Genomic DNA, 21,947 nt, shown 5'->3' on the forward strand with positions numbered 1-21,947 from the left:
TTCATCATGTCTTCTGTTACCATGTCAGATTTGGTTTTTGTTTCTGGTTTGGAAACTTTGGTATTTGTTTTGAGACCCGGTTTGTTTTTATTTGAAGTTTCTGGTTTTGTCAATAAATAACACCCTTTGTTAAGCACACCTGTCTCAATTCTAGCTTCCCCGCATCTGGATCCATCTTACCAAACGTGACAATGTTGTTACATGCTTATATGTAATTACCATGTTGTAATTATTAGAAATTAAGTGAAAAAAATCACAATGTCCCATCACCGGAGAGCTATTTTTGGAACCTGTCCGAGAGCACCCTGGATTAAACAATACCTTTGTCTTTTGTTAAAAACTGTCAAGGCAGCAAGATTCCATGCAAGGTAAGTTAGTGTGAAAACACTTGTGGAGGAGTTCACCCCCATTAAATCATTTTCATCCCCGATTATTGAAAGTGAAATCTGCACCCTGCTTGTATGTTGTATTCTGTGAACGCCAGCTTTTTTTTGTTGTTGACACTTTTCCGTTTTCATCTTTGTGGCCATCTTCTACAATTTCATCTTTGTCCTCTGCTCAGCCAGTAAACCTTTTATTACAGGTTTTCGTGATACAGGAACGAATCACTTTTCAATGTAATGTTTCTTTACCAAAGTATACTTGTCCGTCGGATGCTCCCAGCATGCTTCTGATGTGGAGTTTCTGGCAAAATGCCGGGACAATGGATATGTTGGAGATAGAGTACTCGACGACGAGTCCGCCTACGCCTTCCAAAAGTTATTGTTTGAGTTTGAGCTAAGTGTGAGTTCATGTAAATTGATACAATACTTAACTTTTTGTGTTTTTTTACTTGCACCGCTCCCAACCCATCCCCATTCTTCCGCCCCCTCACATCTGGACTACTGGCAGGGTTTAGTTCCTGTGTGGTTGTGTTTGTGAATGAGCAAGGGACTTGGTTTTGTGGTTGGGCAGGTCTGTGTAGCTTACTATGCAATTCTACTCGTCGCACTGTTTGTAGCATCATTGCGTTTGACCACTCAAACATTTAAGATCAAGCAAATTCACAATCATCGTTATAATTACCATCACCGTTATGAGATCTATAAGCATGCAGTATGAAATATGAGCAGTGGCAGGCTGGGTAGCTCTGGGAAGTGAAATTTACAAATTTATTTGTGAGGACTCGAGTGGAGGAGAGGTGATATGGGACGCTCGGGAAGCTGGCAACATGGAATGCGCGAGAGGGGGAGGAGGAAGGGTTATGCCAAAGGCCCCTTATGGACACGTAAAGCCTGTCTTTTGTAACGAAATCTCAGCCAAACAAGATTGCAGAAACTGAGACAAATAACAACGATGGGTGGTTGATAAAAAATAAACATCAGCGAGCGAGATGATCGGCCTGGCCCGAACTTAATTATTGACCCGCCTAGGGTCGAGCCTGGGCTCGGGCTTAAAATCTTACCTCTAGACTGAAAGTAGCAAACGAAACCTTTTCCCACTTGATAAATGTGTGCTCACTTCAGAGTTGTCCGACCTTTTGCTATTAAAGCTTCAAGTTTAACGGCTGTTGGTACGAACGCTTTGTTTGTGAAACCGGTGACGTTTCTCAAGGCCAGCTAGTGGGCCCTCAAATGCCAACTCTGAATCTAATTGGCTAAACCAATAGCTTTTTTAAAGACTGGTGTGATGTTACAGTACAATGCCTAGAGAATATTTTTGTGAAGGCCTTCTGGTAGATCTATGAGACTAGCAATGGCTGAATGTGATTGATTAATTGCTTAAATGTGACAACCCCCATTTGGAAGCAGCGAAACCAGGGAGAAACAATAAAAGGAAGCTAATAGACGATTTTGAATTATTTAATAAGCATCGACGGACAAAATATAACTAAAATCACATGATTCAGATAAGGGCGGCACGGCAGCTTGGTTGTCATGGGATCAAATCCAGCTACCAGCCTTCATGTGTGGAGTTTGCATGTTCTTCCCGTGCTTGCGTGGGTTTCCTCCGAGCACTGAGGTTTTCTCACACGTTCCAAAAACATGCATGTCAGGTTAATTGGCCGGCCCAAATTTTCCATAGGTGTCAATGAGTGAGTGAGTTGTGTGTCTCTGTGTGCCCTGCGATTGGCTGGCAACCGGTTCAGGGTGTCCCCTGCCTACTGCCCGAAGATAGCTGGGATAGGCTCCGGCACCCCACTAAAGTACAACACTATTAGCAACATGTTTTATTATATTTTGCTATATGAAGAGAGAGCCCAATTTAGTGTTTAGCTTATTCCAAATTATCAGTGCTATTATCAATGACAGAATGAACAAGTACTCAGTCAGCATCTCAGAACACAAATTAAAAATGTCCATAAGTGTTTTGTTTTTCCTTTTAAATGTTGGTCTTTATGGGAAAAGAATAGGGGGAAAGAGCATGAAAAAAATAGAAGAACACATTAGGTTCCATCATCTTGTAGTGTGTCATCATCAAGATCTTCAAGTTAAAGTGTTTAACTTGGTGAGATTTTCTGATACCTATCCAGCCATTTTCTTCTGCTTATCAGGGTTGGGTCATTGGCGGAGCAGCCTCAGCATGGAAGCCCAGTTGTCTTCATCCCACGTCACTTCATCTAGATGTTCCAAAGGGGTCCCATGGCAGCTTGGGGACATAAACCCCTTTTCCTCAATACCAGTAAGTGACTGCACCTGACTGCATTGATTTCGTCCTCAACAAAATGTTGAAAATTTCCAAAACTTCATTTTACCAGGGAATAAAACAGTCGATGAGTTTGCAATTACATCACAATTGATTAATTTAAACCGAAATCCCCTCCCTTGGCTTCTGCACCAAAAGTTAGCCAGCTAAACAGCCAATGAAAACACAATGCCGCCACCGACCTAAATGCAATAACCAAACTTGTCAGTGAATTACATGATGGCACACAAAGTGGCCAGGATAGAACTTTGTTGGAGGTGATAGGTGGTTCAGTGGAGGCGATCCATTGGACACCTTTGGCCATAGAATGGAAAGAATGGTATCCAGATGATACAATGGGTTTGGGCATACGGTACTGGTGCTGTGGAAAAGAGGGCATAGTCTTTCCAACATGTCCTGCTTCGTCCCTGGAGCCTCCTGCTGGTAGGATATACCCCTCAAAATAAACAAAAGAAGGTGTCCAGTAGAAATCCTAACTAGAAATCTCAAGTAGCTCCTTTCAATGCGGAGGAGAAGCCGCTCTACATTGAGTCTCTTCCTGTATTACTGAGCTCACCCTATTAAGTCAAGTCATGTCACATTTATTTTTGTAGCCCTGTTAAAGAAGAAGTCGCTACAATGAGCTGTACCAATAACCAACATCTACGTTTTTTTTAGGGTTGAATACAAAATAGTAACATCCATCTTTTTATTTCCACACCTTGTAGAGGAAATTAATTTTAACTGCTTGTACACGTATCTTGTTCTTTTTTTCACGACCCATCTTTTGCAACAATAGGTGAGGGTAAGAACACCAACTTACTGGAAACTTGAGAGCTTTGCCTTTAGGCTGTGCTCCTTTACCACAATGGACCGCTAAAAGGTCTGCATGACAGAAAAAGCTGCATCGATCCGCCTGTTGATCACTCTCTCCATCCTACCTTTATTCATGAAATACTTTAACTGCTGTATTTTGGACGGGCTCTCATCCCCACCTGGAGAGGGTATCCCACTCTGCGCTCAACAACTTCTGTCCATAAAGGTTGTTAAAACGGAAAACAAAGAGCAGCCTTGGCCGAGTCCAATCCCCACTGGAACCAAATAAGAAATACAGGTAATGCGAACCAAATTCTGGTACCATGGACGGACAACCGATATCAAACTATCCGGTACCCCACACTCCCAGTGCATCCCCTCACTAGACACCCCAAGTAACATGCTCTGAATTCTTTTCTCAAGTTCAAATCTTCATGGTTTATTTCATTTTGTAATACACATAAATGTAGTAAGCTGGCAAGCGCTTTTCATAATAACTTTGCATTGTCTCCCATAATAGCAAATAATATTCAATTTAAAAAAGGAATGTCTCACTCATTATACCAATACGTTCCAAACTAAAGGTCCTGTGTGTAATGTTTAATCCCACTGTTAACCAGAGTACTTTTTAAACATACCACAATATGAGACTTAGACTAATTGCACTTTGTAGTGCATTATATCCCTCCAACAGTTTTACCATAATTTTACAATGTATTGACTTAAAAAATATATATAATAATTCATTTTCACGTATAAGTGTAGTCGTAAATACACATTCAAATGTGCTTAGAACATATTTGAACATGTTTGAATCGATGTGCTAGTCAAAAAGCGTTGCTCCATGTTGGCAGTTACATGTTTCTGTATTCTTTCAAAGTGGATTGATGTATCTACTGATAAAAAAAATAATAATCAAAGTGACTCATATCTATATCTATATATAAAAATGACTAAAGATAAGTTTTGTCTGTCTCTTGGTTTTCATAGCCTAGCAGTGCAGCGACAAAAACAACATTCCTCTTAAGCCGAAAAAATACTTCACCAATCAACCCACTATCATGTCAAACAGATGTATGAATTTGCGGCAAGTCTGGCTACAGAAACCAAGAAGAGTAACCATGTGCGACCACAGGGTTAAACTAAGATGCTGACTGAAAGGTATAGAGCTATACTTGAGGGATTGATTTTCATTCTGTCCGGGCCAATATTCCCTCTCCGTTCCAAGCATTCCGCGTGGTATTTTGTATATGTTAATCCCATCCTGTCAATGAAGCGCTTATGATTTAATTCTGCCACATGCTGTTTAAATCTGCCTTTAAGAGACCATATCAAAACATCCAATTGGAAATGTTGTGTGACCTTTATGGGGGATGTCAGAATGAACCACCATATTATTTAAAACCAAATGAGGTCAAAGCTAATCTCTTTATTTCTAACTGTTTAATTATTTTATTTTTGTTTTGAGGCTTTGCAGTTGTAAGACATACCAGTGTAGGATCTAGCGGCTTACATGGTTTGCGGAAAACCGTTTTGATACTGCCCATCTGGAGATTCCAACATGCTCGTTTTTGGGTCTGGCCTTTGACTGCCAAGTGTCTCAGGAATGTATGGTCAAATGTGAGAGAAGACAAAAGCATTCCCAAGAGGCCACAAACATGCTGACCTATTCTCCGATGACCAACTTTGACTTCACAGTGTAAAAATGTGTATTGTAAAGGTTTTTAATTTTCTTAACGGGATAAAATGTATCAATATATCTATCTGTTTGTGGAGCAGTTCATCTATCTCTCTATCTAGCTATCCTTCTTCGCATATTCCAGCCATTCATTCCGATCTTCTTCCATCCATACATGAAGACATTTTTTCATCGGTTTTACCATTCTGTATGTCTCCTTCTATCCTTTCACTTATCCACCAAACTCTGTTATTGATTCTATCATTCAATCTCTAAGGGTTGCCTCTCTACCCATCCATCAATCCATTGATCCATTAAAAAGTTCAAAGTTCATGTTCACTGGTTCCTTGACCACCTGTGTCATCAGGGCACCACCGAGGATGCACCTCGTTGCAAAGTTGGCTTCTTGATGTTGTCGCCCCACATGTTTTCTCTTTTTCTGCTACCTGGGACTGTGACCTAAAGAATGGTCTTTGCCAGTACTAATGATCTTGTCACATGACCATACAACTGCAGTTTTTGTCCGTGCACCGTTGAGTAAAGTTTTTAATGTTCCCTTATAGTTATAAGATATGGGACCCAAAAATCTGTCTGCCTGTCTGTCCGTCCATCTTTCCGTCCGTCCATCTGTCCGTCCGTCCATCTGTCCGTCCGTAAGTCTGTCGCAATAGATTAGAGTTGAGAGTGTCAAGAGTTTCTCAAGTCACAACGTTACTGTAATTTGCTGTGCTCAACCACTCACGCTGAAGACTGAAAAACAACATACAAAGGGATAATTTTGTCCCATCTACGCCCATTTTGCTTTGCACCCATCAATGTCCAAAATGGAGTGGACAGCTGCAAAGACCTTTATATTTTCCCTTCGAAGGAACAGCCTGGTAACCTTAATTATTGACAGATGCTGCTGGGACTTTTCTTTTTTCCCTGAAATACACACCAAAAGGGTTCATTACAAATATGTTACCTACATGCCCAGATGTCATTTCAAAGTCAGCACGCAGCAATTAGAGTTAACCTCAAGCAAACTTGAGCTCGACTCACGATGAGAAAAACACGCCACGATTGGCGCAAAGGAACGGAAGGCTGATCCTCCCTCTCACAGGTTGTCATCTCAACAGACCGCAATTGATGATGCACTTTGTTTAATTGCGCTTTTGTTTGCACTTGTGGACTTTCCCAACAGGCAAACGATCTTATATGTCTAACCACCCCAAAAAAGTGCAAGGCGTGTCAGGACAAGCATCACTTTATCCTGAAAAGAATTGTGCATGCGTTATCATCCACATAAAGAAGATGAACTTGGGTTGGCCTCATGGCATTACACATACTAATGTTGATCTCAACAGGAGCAGCACACACTTAAAACATTAGAACAGAGCATGGGGGCGTAGGATTGAGGGAAGATTTAGGGGCGCCTATAGGCCCGCCTCGATGTGGCTGATGACGTCAGACATTTTCATGAGACTGGGTTGAGAGTTTTGCAGCCTGCACGGAGCAGTCGAGTCAGATTTCTGCTTTGGACATATCTGCTCAAGAAGAAGGTAACATGACTTTTTTCTTTTTTACACTTACAGATAACCTAGCATTGGTAGTTGCTGTTGATGTTCTTTTTTATTGTTGTTGTTGATTATATTTGGACATAATTAGAACCTATAATTCCACTGATTGCAAAGGGCTAATTAGACAACAATTTGTTCTTACTAGTTAAACGGATGGTTCAGGGAGCATTATTTTCTGTGCATGATGTTTGAAACAGTATATCTTTGTCAGTAATTTTTAAATAAATATTTTTGTATTGAAGGGGTTTTCCCTTCACATAGCAAAAAATGATATTGCTCGTCAAAACAAGTCAGATTTGGGGCACAAAATGTTTGATACCATTGATATTTTTGACATTTACTTAAACCAGGCATGTTTAAAAATCTCTATTATAATGTAAAGATATCAAAGTTTTAGTTTTCCAGAAAAAAATGTATTAAAAGAACAAAGTGGATTTTTTCCATTATTATTATTATTATTATCATTATCCCATGAGGGCGGCACAGCGGGTGGGTGGTGAGCGCGCAGCCCCACGATGCAGAGGTTTAAGGTTCGATTCCATCTACCGCAGTCTCCCCGTGTGCAGTTTGCATGTTCCCTGTGGGTTTCCTCCGGGCGCTCCGGTTTCCTCCCACATTCCCGAAAATATGCATGTCAGGTCAATTGGCCAGTTCAAATTGTCCCTAGGTGTGAATGAACTAGCAAGTTGTCTGTCTCTGTGCGCCCTACAACTGGCTGGCAACCAGTTCAGGGTGTCCCCTGGGATGGGCTCCAGAACCCCCGCGACCCTACTGAGGCTAAGTGGTGCAGATAATGGATGGATGGATATTACTATCATCATCATTATTCTCCATTTACTAATCAATTTTTTTGCAAATATCATCAAACTTTTGCAAAATTCATGTACTGCCAGCGTAGTTGAGATACAGTGCATCCGGAAAGTATTCACAGCGCTTCACTTTTTCTACATTTTGTTATGTTACAGCCTCATTCCAAATTGTATTAATTTAATCTCTTATCTCAAAATTCTCCACAAAATACTCCATTATGACAATGTGAAAAGTTTTTTTTTTAACTTTTTTTGAATTTATTAAAAATAGAAAACTAAGAAATCACATTTACATAAGTATTCGCAGCCTTTTCTTAATACTTTGTTCATCCACCTTTGGCAGCAAATACAGCCTCAAGTCTTTTTGAATATGATCCCACAAGTTTAGCACACCTATCTTTTGGCAGTTTTGCCCATTCTTCTTTGCAATAAGTCTCAAGCTCAATCAGGTTGGATGGGAGACGTTTGTGCACAGCCATTTTCAGATCTCTCTAAAGATGTTCGATCGGATTCAAGTCTGGACTCTGGCTGGGCCACTCCAGGACATTCATGGAGTGGTTCTGAAGCCAATCTTTTGGCTGTGTGCTTTGGGTCGTTGTCCTGCTGAAAAATGAACCTTCGCCACAGCCTGAGCTCAAGAGCGCTCTGGAGCAGGTTTTCATCCAGGATATCTCTATATATTGCTGCATTCATTTTTCCTTCTATCCTGACTAGTCTGCCAGTCCCTGCTGCTGAAAAACATCCCCACAGCATGATGCTGCCACCACCATGCTTCACTGTAGGGAGGGTATTGGCCTGGTGATGAGCGGTGCCTGGTTTCCTCCAAACATGGCGCCTGGCATTCACACCAAAGAGTTCAATTTTTGTCTCATCAGACCAGAGAATTTTGTTTCTCATGGTCTGAGAGTCATTGAGGTGCTTTTTGGCAAATTCCAGACGGGCTTCCATGTTCCTTTTACTAAGGAGTGGCTTTCGTCTGGCCACTCTACCATACAGGCCTGATTGGTGGATTGCTGCAGAGCAGGTTGTCCTTCTGGAAGGCTCTCCTCTCTCCACAGAGGAACGCAGGAGCTCTGACAGAGTGACCATTGGGTTCTTGGTCACCTCCCTGACTAAGGCCCTTCTTCCCCGATCGCTCAGTTTAAAAGGCCGGCCAGCTCTAGGAAGAGTCCTGGTGGTTCCAAATGTTTTCCATTTACGAATAATGGAGGCCACTGTGCTCATTGGGACCTTCAAAGCAGCAGAATTTTTTCTGTATCCTTCCCCAGATTTGTGCCTCAAGACAATCCTGTCTCGCAGGTCTACAGACAGTTCTTTTGACTTCATGCTTGGTGTTTGTGCTCTGACATGCACACTCAACTGTGGGACCTTATGTAGACAGGTGTGTGCCTTTCCAAATCATGTCCAATCAACTGAATTGACTGCAGGTGGACTCAAATTAAGCTTTAGAAAGATCTCAAGGATGATCAGTGGAAAAAAGATGCACCTGAGCTCAATTTTGAGCTTCATGGCAAAAGCTGTGAATACTTATGTAAATGTGATTTCTTAGTTTTCTATTTTTAATAAATTCAAAAAAAGTTAAAAAAAAAACTTTTTCACATTGTCATAATGGAGTATTTCGTGTAGAATTTTGAGATAAGAGATTAAATTAATACAATTTGGAATGAGGCTGTAACATAACAAAATGTGGAAAAAGTGAAGCGCTGTGAATACTTTCCGGATGCACTGTAGATATTTGACGTTTAATCCCCCACTGAGTAGTACCTAAAATTTACAACAACGGTACCTATTGCTTCACTGCTTGGCACTCGGCATTAGGGGTTTAGAATCGTGACATTTGTTCACCTGAATACTTTTCGGGGGTAAAAAAAGAGTCATGGCAACACTGCCTATCTTGGAGGGAACATGAAGCATATTTTGACGAGTGTGTACTGTGAAAGAGTATGAAAGACAATCACATTTGCCTACTCTGCCAACAGGTCAACACCAATACCTGTGCAAAAGTATCAATGGGCCTATAGATAATAAAGTACTCGTTGCTCCTTCTTCAGATCGACGCCTGCGCTGCAAGTGTATATCAGCCCTTAGAGTGTCAGAAGCAATAGAGGGTTTTATGGTGTGTATGTTATTATTTAACAGGGTGGATAAAGAATACTCAGACTAAAGTGTTTTAAAACGCGCGAATTTTCTGAAAAAAAAAAAACAACGAAATACTTTCATTTTGTTGTGTATTTGTAGTGGTGGAATCAGGAATATGGAGGCTCAAAAGAAGGTGGTGTAATAAACGAGAGCAGGTTATGAAGGGACAAACTAAACTCAATGGTACAAAAACTAATGACTACAAACTAAAGGACAGAGTAGCAATACTAAAATCTAACCAGTGCCAACTGGGAGTAAACAAAACAGAAAAGCCATCGGCAGTCCCGATGGTAACAGGTAGCTAGCCGGAAAAAAATATACCAAGAGCGACACATGCGACGAAAAACATAAAGAAACACAATCGCCTCCCTCCAAGCAGAAATGAGCAGTATTCAATCACTGTTTACTACAATTTCTATCTGTTTCAGAGCTGGCCTCACATGTTGTTCTAATGGAATTCACCATTTTAAAAGTGGTGTGTTCTTTCTATAACGTCAAAGCTCTCCCGCAAACAAGCCAGATGGGTCAACTTTGAGACTAAATTCCTCCAGCGCGTTGAATATTTTGAAATGTAGTTGCATATTTGCGGGGAGAAACACTACACGTTCTGTGCCTGATTGAAAAAATAATAATACCTTTAAATCTGCAATAACTTAACAACAGTCTTTTTTATCAGGCGATTTATTTCTTATTTTTGTCAAATGTAGACAACTAAATATTATGACTTTTTCCTTTTTTTCTTTTGCTCTTAAAATACAGTTCTGTACTTTTTCTTTCTTAATTTGTAATCTTGGTCCTTTTTGATTCCAGTTGTAGGTTTCAGGACAATGATGGACGTAATGGGCGTGACGCCTTACTACGATGTCAACGTGTCAGACGCCAGCATGGAAAATAGTACGTTCTATGAGGACGAGTACGACTACAAGGATGAGCATGCCGAGCTGAGGCAGTCCTTAAACGTCATGTCCCTCATCGTCTACTGTCTGGCTTTCGTCCTGGGTGTGCTGGGTAATGGTGTGGTCATCTGGGTTACTGGATTTAAGATGAAGAAAACGGTCAACACCGTCTGGTTCCTCAACCTGGCCGCAGCCGACTTCCTCTTCACGGCCTTTCTTCCGCTGAGTGTGACATACACTGCCATGGACTTCCACTGGCCCTTTGGCAAGTTCATGTGCAAGCTGAATAGCACCATGAGCTTCCTCAACATGTTTGCCAGCGTTTATATCCTCATGGTCATCAGCATTGACCGTTGTGTGTCGGTGGTGTGGCCTGTCTGGGCTCAGAACTACCGCAGTGTGCAGAAGGCCTCCGCTGTGAGTTTGGGCGTCTGGGTCCTGGCCTTGGTTCTTAGCACACCGTACTTTATATTCAGGGACACGGGGCCATCATACAACAACGTAGCGATCATTAACTGCTTCAACAATTTTGCCTTCTCTGACGATTACATCACACCGCAGGTAAACCAGCTGAGGCACTTCCGCCATCAGGCCATGACCATGACCCGCTTTTTCCTGGGGTTCGTTATTCCCTTCACCGTCATTGTGTCGTGCTATGCCGTCATCGTCCACCGACTGCGCAGGAACAGGACCCTAGCCAGCCAGTCAAGCCGCCCATTCAAGATCATCGCTGCCGTCATCGCCACTTTCTTCCTGTGCTGGGCTCCCTATCATATCCTTGCCCTCATCGAGTTGGTCAATCACATGGCAGAGTATGAGAGTGAGATATTGGACAACATCATCACCATCGGGGTTCCGATAGCCACCAGTCTGGCCTACCTAAACAGCTGCCTCAATCCGTTGCTCTATGTTTTCATGGGCCAAGATTTCAAGGATAAAGTTCGTAAATCTATCCTAAAAGTATTGGAGACTGCTTTCCAGGAAGAGATTTCCCGCTCGTTTACTTACACAAATTCCATGGTCACCAGCCGGAGCAAAGAGAAGTCCCTTTCCGAAGCTGAGGTATAAAGTGGCCCTTGATAGATACTGTAATTGTAAATAGCCTTTGTCTTTGTAAAATATTAACAACACTGGGGAAGAAATTGTTGAGTAAGATTGTTTTTATGCTGATTAAAAAAAACTGGCATACTGGTATTTCCTTCCCAACATTTTTTTCAAACACAGAATCCATAAAATTCTTCTGGTTAACTTTTGTAAGACTGTAGTAAGAACATTGCTTTTGAACTACAGCTAACATACACTGAAAAATAAACCCCAGTTTGCTCATTTCAATATATTTTTAATAAAATAATCTTATTTTACCCTGTGTTTGCATATGTTTAGTTAATACACACACACACACATATACATATATATATATATATATATATATATATATATATATATATATATATATATATATATATATATATATATATATATATATATATATATATATATATATATACAATAATATTTTAAATGATGAAATGAAGATGTTTTGAAGTGTAGGTAGTATCTTGGTGAAGTCACAATTGAAATCAGTTCATTCAGAAGCTGCTAACAAAAACTAGTATAGTATAAATTGAGAATATTAGCAACTTATCTTTTTTCTTAATTAAAAAAAGTAATGCCATACTCCTGTAAATTAGTTTTCATTTTCATTTGGTTCTATTTACAAATACTGTATATACAAGTATTGTTTGATTTTTTTCAAAACAGTGCATTTATGAAAAGTGGGAGATCAATTTGTATACCACGAAGTGATTACAGACAGGTACACCCTGACTTTGACTTCTCTAATTGACATTCATAAAGCCAGCGGAAAGACAGACTTTAAATGGAGAAATAGAATTGACATGATTTTAAATACATATTTTTGTTTATTCTGAGTAGTTTTAGTTAATGTACTCTTATCTTTCATCCAGTTACCAAAAAAACTGTGTACGGTATCTGAATCATGAAAATATTTGTTGAAAACACTTTGAGGTCGTAACCGCAACAACCTAGTGGAATAAGTTTGACTTCCGACCTTCCCTAAATGCAGCAAAATGTTTGGCATTGTAAGCAATGAGACCCGGACCAAAAAATGTGTGAAACAGCAACCTGACTTAAAAAAATGCTTTTCCCGTGGTATGGTATGGTATGGTATAGTATGGTATGGTACGATACGGTAGGGTATGGTACAGCACCTTATGTATTTTGTTTAAAAAAGCATGAACACGGAATGACCAAGAAAAAGTCAGGAAAGATGATAGGGGTCTGTTTTTAGCAGATGTACTAATTTCCTTCTGTAGTTCATCCCTGGGGTGCTGTTGGGACAAATACAAACCAAGAAATCACAGGTGTTGCTACTAGTCCAAACCGACAATGTTATTTCAAATGTGATTACACAATTTGTTCAAAAAATTGTAAGCAAGCTGTTATATGTACTGTATGGTGAAAGATTTTGAAGTGTGGATTTTTACACCATGCTAGAAAGCCATGTTCGCTCCAGATAGGAAAGTATACCAACCCAATCGAAATAAGGCTTTACCCAACCTTTTCAAGCTCAGTTCTAAATATTGGCTAATAATTAATACACAGTGCAACAAGTTTAACGCTTGTAGGTTTAACAATTGGAATAGTTTGATAAATTACATAGTGGCAAAAGTTCTAGGGATGACCAGAAGCGATACCAGCTAAGGATTCACTCAACTTTTGCGTTTAATATGTTCTATAACCACTAGTGTTTATGATTTACTTGCTGTAAAAGCCTTGTGTCTAATTGGTTTATTTCTCCATGACATTCCCATTTTTTTTTTCTAACCCCAAATTCCACAGTTTTATGAATCCATATATAGTGTCATGCTATTGTGGTATGCATAAATATGAAGTTGCTATGACGTTTTTGTAATATGAGGATAGTTTGGCATCAATCATAGAACTTAGTTTGGCTTATCCTGAAATACAGGCTATCTATTTTTTTGTCCATTTGTCATAGAACTTGAATAAAACTGTTGAAGTAGGCTAAGACAAATTGACATTTGGATTTTTATACTATGCTACTTAGCCATGATCACGAGGAAATCATACAAATTCCAACACATGTGCTAAGGATATAAAATTGAGTGAAAATATAAAATGTAGTTGTGGTAAATCAAAGTTATGAAGTGTTCAAGACAAAAAGCTGTTTGTCCAAACAGATGCTTCATAATATTTTGGGGAAAGTAATTAAAAACCCATGAATAGGATCATAAATACCACTCATTTGAAATAATTGAATTACAATTACATACACGATGGCCTTCTGTTGTTTTGGTTAACCAGATATTTGAAATGTTTTTTTAAATTTCATGATTTATTTCATAATAAGAAACAAAATGTGCTTTTTTGTTAGAGGTGTTTAATTTCTGGAGTGAATACTGTACCTTAATACAGGATGTTCGTGAGGAAGTGATTCAGAGCATACAACATTCTTCTATCTGACAATTTATTCAAAACAATAGAACTTCAAACCTTATTTTAACATTATTGTCTTTCGGTACCTTTTCACTGGGAAAAAAATATGCAGTGTTTGTGTTTTTAAAATACTTTACCTTTAAATGCAGATCGCCAACTTTCTTAAAAAAAACTTTTCTAAAAACATGGTGGATTCTTTGTTTTTTATTTTTGAGCACTGTGTGTACGTGTAATGGCAGCTTAACAAGACATTTTATCAGATTTAATTTGTTCCTTCAACACAGCTTTTGGTTAAAACTGCTATTAAATGATTAAAGGCGAAAGCTGATTTGTAATGTTTAAAAGTGTAAATAGAATATAGAATGCATGTTCAGTAATAAACGTATACTTTCAGGATTCATTAGTGTGTAACCTCCGTTCATGTGCTTTCTCTAGTGACCTCCAGTGGCGAAGCAATACAGGCACTTTAAATCAATGTAAGTCTCCTTTATTCTCCTTTACGTTTTACCATTTTAAATAAATTAAACAGGCTTATTTGTGTCAGAAATTAATGTTGCAAACTGATAATGATTTTCCGTATTTAATTATATTAATAAATTATTAAAGATATGACTCTCTCATGGCAACTTTTTATACGGTACATCAGTTTAACAGGAAGGGACACTCTTTAGGTCTTTATCACAGATTCAATTATGTAAACACATTAAATCGAATGATATAGCACTATAATCATTAACAGCCTTAATATGATTTATACTCTATATGAGACTGATTGTGTGATCATCCTTGCTCTTGACGTGTGCTGATGTACAGTTAATAACGTTATAGATATACAGTATAACAGTATAAATCAAGTCACATTTATTTGTATAGCCCTTAATCTCAAAAATGTCTCAAAGGACTGCACAGGATTACAATTACACCATCGCCTGATCTTAAACCACCATGAGGGCAAGGAAAAACTTAAAACCTCAGCGTGAGGAAAAAGAAAACCTTGAGAAGGGGACTCACAAGTTCTAACCTCCCGTCCAGGATGACCAGGGTGGAATAGACTTAGCACTGAGTCACAGTACACAAACATAGTTAACATCAACAAAAGAGAACAGTATGTAACATGTTGAAATTTGTCCGGAAAGTACATGACAACAACGATGCCTCAAGCCTGTAAGTATAACTGAATAACTTTTTCAAGATCATCACTAATCATTGTCCTATAATTAATGAAAATTGCTATGAGTTTAACACTTGTAGGAGTCACCATTGAATAGATTTTTTAAAAATTACATTATTGTTTATTTCTAGCAGGTAGCGACACAGGGTGTCAAATACTGTACAGGCGATGTTTAAATAGCAGCCAATTTTTGACAATCAACTACAAATGAGTTCATGCTATTACTTGTACAGATTTGAAGAAAATTCTGTGTATGGTTATTATTTTTTTAAAACCTTTTAGAGAAAATTTAAAGTAACAAAAGCACTAGTTATTGTCAGGTACCAGGAACGGAGACGGGAACCCAATTGCGTTAGTTTCTTAGTTTTATTGAAAAGAGATGTAAGCTGGCACCCACGATCCAGTGATCTTTGATTGTGGGGAGCAGGTCGCTCGTGACGCGGAAGTGGCACTTCTCTTAGCGGGAGCTGAAGGTTCGCAGCGATCGGACGGACGGCAGTCCCGTGATAGGTAGGCAGAATCAATACGTCTTAGCGGGCAGGTCGATGGCCAGGGCAGGAGAGTAGCTCGTCAACGCGGGGCAGAAACAGGTCAGAACCGAAGGCAGGAATCAAAACAGAGAGTAGTCTTTGGTACTTGTTAATCTAGCGAAACACACAAGAACACAGGAGTACGATCGGACGTCCTTGTCTGGACGCTGACCGCTCAAGAAGTGAACGTCAGCAAATCAGAGAGCGCGCTCCGGCGCGCCAAATGATTGCCACTGGTGTCTTTTACTTCGGCAATTGAGACAGTTATGGGCATGGACAAATATCTCATTTCATCTCATCTCATCAGCTGCACCGCTTATCCTCAGTAGGGTCGCGGGGGTGCTGGAGCCCATCTCAGCAATCATCGGGCAGTGGGCAGGGGACACCCTGAACTGGTTGCCAGCCAATCGCAGGGCACACGGGGACAGACAACTCACTCGCCCATTCACACCTAGGGACAATTTGGACTGGCCAATTCACCTGAAATGCATGTTTTTGGAATGTGGGAGAAAACCGGAGTGCCCGGAGGAAACCCACGCAAGCACGGGGAGAACATACAAACTCCGCACAGGAAGTCTGGAGCTGGATTTGAACCCACGCAGGAGGTTCCCATGACTTGAACTGTGCCGCACATGCGCTGACCACTGCGCCGCCGTGCTGCAATGGACAAATATACACGCGACAAATTCTAGCAGGAAGCTCACAGGTTGTTTGTTTTTTTTGTCTTTTTTTTATATGTTGGCAGAACTGGACTTGTCAAGTCAAGTGACATTTATTTGTATACCCCTTAATCAAAAAAATGTCTCCACTGACTGCACAGGATTACAATTACACCATCCCCCAATCTTAAACCAACGTGCGGGCAAGGAAAAACTCAAAACCTCAGCGTGAGGAAAAAAGAAACATTGAGAAGGGACCTCACAAGTGGTAATCCCCCTTCAAGGGTGACCAGGGTGGAATAGATTTAGCGTTGGGTAACTGTACACAAACTTAGTAAAATGAAATAAAAGAACAATAGGTAACATTTTGAAATTTTTCCAAATAGTCCATAACAGCAATGACGCAGCTCCCCATCTCTGCCGACTGGTCCATGCAGGCGTTGACTGGGAGACAATGTGTAATTGAGAGCAAACGATAGGTTGGAAATCTAAGAATTGAAACCCGTGGGCAGCACAGCAAAATTTCAAGTCAAGTTCGCATAAGTAAAAGACATCCCCTGGTCTAAATATCCTATTCGGACACAAACATTTTAGTGAACCTATACAGTAGTTATTTTATTGGTTATTCCAAAAACAAAAAAAGGTGGAGTAAAGTGGAGGGTGTGCGAATTGAAGTCACCAAATATGGGTAGTGTCATCACACCACTCGCTTTATTAGAGCAATTGACTTGTGTAATTTCTTCTTTTTCTTCATCTTCACACCACTGCGAGCTTTGAGAAAGGTATGGTGCATATCTAAAACATATATGGTTTTTGTGCTTCTCAAAAATAAGGGTACTGCTCGTAAGCGAGTTTATTTCAGTAGTTCGCTTTTTAAAATAGATTGATATGATATTGATCAATGCTATATTTTTACGACCTGTAGTATCAGTCAAATACTATTCATAGGAAAATCCTTTTGGAACATCACTCCAGAAGCAATTTCTCTTGAAAATGTTTTTGATAGTACAATAAGAATTCTTCAGGTAAAGTTGTGTTTTAGTATTAAATCATTATAATTTCTAAGGTAGAGAAATAAATATCTTCCCATTTCAGGCACTATTGTGCTTTACCAATATGTTGAAAATGCATTGTTAACAGAACTTATTTGATGATGTTTAATACTTTTATGGCCTTATTCTATGTTTTAAATACAGTAGTCTATGTTACTAAATTGTTTTGGGGGAAGGCCTTGTCTGAGCAGACTATTTCAAACTATTGCTGACTGTGCAAATATAGATCGTCAGGTGTAATGGAAGGTATGGTATAACTGCATTACATTTTATTTCTTTGCAGACACATTCAAGATGTTTGATGTATTTATATACTGTACTTTTTGTGAAATTTGTGCAAGGTAAGTTGTAATATGTTTCTGTTGTAAAATATTTACATTGCCTCAATGAACGTTCAGAAATAGACAACAAATAAATAAGTTTGTTTTGCAAGTGCAAAAAAAGACACGAAAAGTTTTTGTCGGACAATCTTTAATGTGACCCTGTAACATGTTTTAATTTTTTAATACGTAGTTCAGAGGACCCTTCATTCAGAATGAAACGTTGTACCTAAAGTAATTATTGCCGTATTGTCTATACAAAAGTACCAAGGGTGTTTTAGTCAATCACCAAGCTCCAGTTATAATTTTCAGTAAAAACATGTTTATGTGGGACAAAAATGAATATAAATATTTAAATGGAAACAATGTTTTGCACACAATAACAAAGTACTCAGTCTGACATTTTCTTTTTCATAAATTGAAAGTACTGTACAGAATTTGAAACTTTGTTATTCTCTGCCGCCATCTACTGGCTTAAAGTCATGATTAAAGCCTCAGCCAGCTCATTCATGATGCGAATGGAAGGAAGTACATGCATTTCTTAGATGTGCTCAAATAAACTCATCTTTTTTAATATTTTGGGGGTTTGGGTTATCGTTTGGACTGTAGTTGAAACAGGCCTTTTCCTACTTTTACCATTTTCATCCTACACTAACAAAAATCTGTCATGACAAACCTCACCCTCTCTACCCCCCTTTAATCTTACCTAATGTATTCCACGCACCAAACAGCATAGCTAAACGTAAGATAAAAGCAGATAGGCGTGGTGGGAAAATAATATAAAGGCTCCTTGAACTCAGTTGGGCATTGTTAATACATTCTTAATAGAGAAAATATTCTACTTTTAACTTTTTGAGGACATCTCAAACGACTCACCCCACCTTTAAAGCAAAGGTTGGGGCCCACCGAAACTCAGAACCCACAACTACTTTTTTGGTACAGTGTTTTTGGTTAGCCAACAAGAATAACAACAATAGGAAGTTGTGTACCCATTTTATTGTCAACAGAGGAACTTGCACCATTACAAACTGTAATAGAAGACTTGTAAACGTTTCTTTTCGCAGGGTTCAAGACAATGGCGGTTACTTCTTTGTCTGTCTTTCAACTGAACACAACCCCCGTACCCGGATTAGCCATTGAAGACACAAACGACCTATTTGGCAATCAAACAAGCGATCCATACGCCCCATTGAGGCATTCTCTCAACATCATGTCGACTGTGGTTTACTCTCTCGCCTTCGTCCTGGGCGTGCTGGGCAACGGCGTTGTGATCTACGTCACAGGATTCAGCATGAAGAAAACCGTGAACACCGTTTGGTTTCTCAACTTGGCAGTTGCAGACTTCCTCTTCACGGCCTTCCTCCCATTGAGCGTGACGTACACTGCGTTGCAATTCCACTGGCCTTTTGGGACGTTCATGTGCAAGCTTAATAGCGCCGTCAGTGCACTTAACATGTTCGCCAGTGTTTACATCCTCATGGTGATCAGCATAGACCGATGTGTGGCTGTTGTATGGCCGGTTTGGGCACAGAACCACCGCAGCGTCCGGAAGGCTTCCCACATTAGCTTGTGCGTATGGGCGCTCGCCCTGATTCTGAGCTCGCCATTTTTCGTCTTCAGGGACACAGGGCCATCGTTCTTCAGTGAGGAAGTCATTAACTGCTTCAATAACTTTGTGTTTTCGGATGAATTTGACCCAGAGTTGTTTCAGCTCGGAGTCTTTCGCCATCAGGCAGTGACAGTGACTAGATTTATCTTGAGTTTTGCTATCCCCTTTACCGTCATAGTTTCCTGTTATGCTGCCATCATCCATCACCTCAGGAAGAATCCCAATCTGGCCAGCCAATCACATCGCACATTTAAAATCATTGCGGCTGTTATAATTGCTTTTTTTATCTGTTGGGCTCCCTTCCACATCCTTGTTTTAATGGAGCTATCTAGTTACACGTATTCAAGTTTGGAACTGCAAAACATTATAACGCTCGGGCTACCAATAGCCACAAGTTTGGCTTTTATCAATAGTTGCCTAAATCCGCTGCTCTATGTGTTCGTGGGTCGAGATTTCAAAGATAAAGTGTGCAAATCCCTTGTGAAAGTACTTGAGCATGCTTTCCGGGAGGATGACGCTCATGCGGAATCAATAACAGTTGAGACCACTCAGGGAAATGAAACTATTTAAAAAAGTTATTCAAAAACATTGTGACAACAGATAGAAAAGCAAATGTTCCTATTTAGCTTGCCTTGTTATGTAAATAATATAATTAGCATATAAAAAGAATAGTCTTTGATAACAGCGTAGTGAGCATTGTTTGCAACGAAATTAGAAATGGTACTCCATGATAAACAGGATAAACGCATAATAAAGACTGAAAAGAGAAAAGTAAGATGATACGTGTAATATGAGAATAAATGGGCAAAAATATAGGTTTAAATGTATATAACCATGTTTGCATGCAGGCAATGATCAGTCCTACTATATACCTGTCAAACTCAGCCAATTGCTTCCCTTAAGCAATTAAGGATCGCAATTCCCCTTATTATGCGATAATAAACCTTACAAACACAACATGGCATCTATTTACTTATCAGCAATCTACCATTACGTTGTTGTCTCCTACCAGTGACCAAAACAATCCGAATTAGTGTCACAATTGGCAAAACGAGATTGGTCTAACAAAAAAAAACATTTTTTTTTTCAACACAGAAAATTCTGTAAGAAAACTCTTTAAAGCGGCACAAATTATTTTTTAAAAACGTATAAAATACGGGGGAAATAGGCAGCACGGCGGCGCAGTGGTTAGCGCATGTGCGGCACAGTTCATGTCTTGGGAACCTCTTTCGTCGGTTCAAATCCAGCTCCAGACTTCCTGTGCGGGGTTTGTATGTTCTCCCCGTGCTTGCGTGGGTTTCCTCCGGGCACTCCGGTTTCCTCCCACATTCCAAAAACATGCATTTCAGGTGAATTGGCCAGTCCAAATTGTCCCTAGGTGCGAATGAGCGAGTGAGTTGTCTGTCCCCGTGTGCCCTGCGATTGGCTGGCAACCAGTTCAGGGTGTCCCCTGCCCACTGCTCGATGATTGCTGGGATGGGCTCCAGCACCCCCGCGACCCTACTGAGGATAAGCGGTGCAGCTAATGAGATGAGATGTATAAGTTGACAAGTATGCTACTGGGAACATGAGTCTGCTTTTTGTAGCAATCGGAAAGAATCTAACGATGACCCCAGTGAGCATGACGTTTGCAAGTGTTCTGATTAAAAAGGTAACCTGAGAGCAACATCATTATGCAAATAGACGTTGTTTCTTTATTTCACTTTTGACATTAAATAAAGGACGCTTGAATTCACGTCACTCACCAAATTCAACATATTACTGTGCTTGATTCCCCGTAAATATCCTAAAATATCCCATCTCTGTACATTTTTAGTGTTATAATTTTGAGGTTTAGTAATCACTATGTACGTCAAGAGTTTACAAGACGCGGACATCTTGTCCAATTCCTGACATGGATACTCGAAAGACAGGAATTTAACGACTATATAATAAGCCTGTCTCCCTCTGCTTTCCGCTTGGTAGCTTCTCTTATGAGCCTTTCTAATTCAAGCCAGCATATGCAAGATGCTCCAAGAGGTCTTGCTGCTGGAATGTTCCATCGCTTGTTCCAAGTACTGGTAGGAATTAGTGGTAGGGTAGAAATATGGTCAATCTGAGTTACTACAGTGGTAGTTCATTGGTATTGTTGCATTCTATTAGGTAACCACCCCAAAACATTAAATATCACTAAATGCACATTTAAAATATTCCTCCCAACCAATTCCCCTAACAGGCGAAAATAAACCTTACAAACACAAAGATACATTTGTGCAGATATGTTTATTTTAATTCCCTAATAAACAACACAAACTATTATTTCAGCAGCTTTCTCAGGTCTAGATCCACTTATCAGTAAATGTTGTGTTGTTTATGTAGCGGATTAGAGATTAAAGCCGAAATAGGCAAAACAAGATTGATCTAGGGAAGCACGGCAGCGCAATGGTTAGCGCTTGTGCGGCACAGTTCTGAGGTCATGGGATCAAACTTTCCTGTGTGGAGTTTGCATGTTCTCCTCGTGCTTGCGTGGGTTTACTTCGGGCACTCTGGTTTCCTCACACATTCCAAAAACATGCATGTCAGGTT

The 21,947-nt window shown here is 39.8% G+C and overlaps 2 protein-coding genes across 3 annotated transcripts; both read left to right on the top strand.

Annotated features, from left to right (window-relative positions):
- The first annotated feature begins 6,625 nt into the window (after positions 1-6,625).
- On the top strand, positions 6,626-11,864 carry LOC148371951 (chemerin-like receptor 1). Its single transcript, XM_088327965.1, has 2 exons — positions 6,626-6,699; positions 10,476-11,864. Exon 2 carries the CDS (start codon positions 10,493-10,495, stop codon positions 11,627-11,629), a length of 1,137 nt encoding a protein of 378 aa, XP_088184091.1. The 5' UTR covers positions 6,626-6,699; positions 10,476-10,492; the 3' UTR covers positions 11,630-11,864.
- Positions 11,865-14,482: 2,618 nt separating this feature from the next.
- LOC148371952 (chemerin-like receptor 1) lies at positions 14,483-20,171 on the top strand. 2 transcript variants are annotated; one of them, XM_088327966.1, is made up of 2 exons: positions 14,483-14,517; positions 18,838-20,171. In XM_088327966.1, exon 2 carries the CDS (start codon positions 18,849-18,851, stop codon positions 19,950-19,952), a length of 1,104 nt encoding a protein of 367 aa, XP_088184092.1. In that variant the 5' UTR covers positions 14,483-14,517; positions 18,838-18,848; the 3' UTR covers positions 19,953-20,171. The 2 variants fall into 2 exon arrangements, with proteins under 2 accessions (XP_088184092.1, XP_088184093.1); XM_088327967.1 differs by lacking the exon at positions 14,483-14,517 and adding an exon at positions 17,162-17,183.
- The last annotated feature ends 1,776 nt before the right edge of the window (positions 20,172-21,947 follow it).

This window comes from Urocampus carinirostris, chromosome 2, assembly GCF_059441175.1.
Source record: "Urocampus carinirostris isolate Australia breed hairy pipefish chromosome 2, RoL_Ucar_1.0, whole genome shotgun sequence".
Lineage (NCBI taxonomy): Eukaryota > Metazoa > Chordata > Actinopteri > Syngnathiformes > Syngnathidae > Urocampus > Urocampus carinirostris.

Coding starts and splice junctions, on each gene's coding strand:
- LOC148371951 (XM_088327965.1), top strand. CDS start 10,493: ATGATGGACGTAATGGGCGTGACGCCTTACTACGATGTCAACGTGTCA.
- LOC148371952 (XM_088327966.1), top strand. CDS start 18,849: ATGGCGGTTACTTCTTTGTCTGTCTTTCAACTGAACACAACCCCCGTA.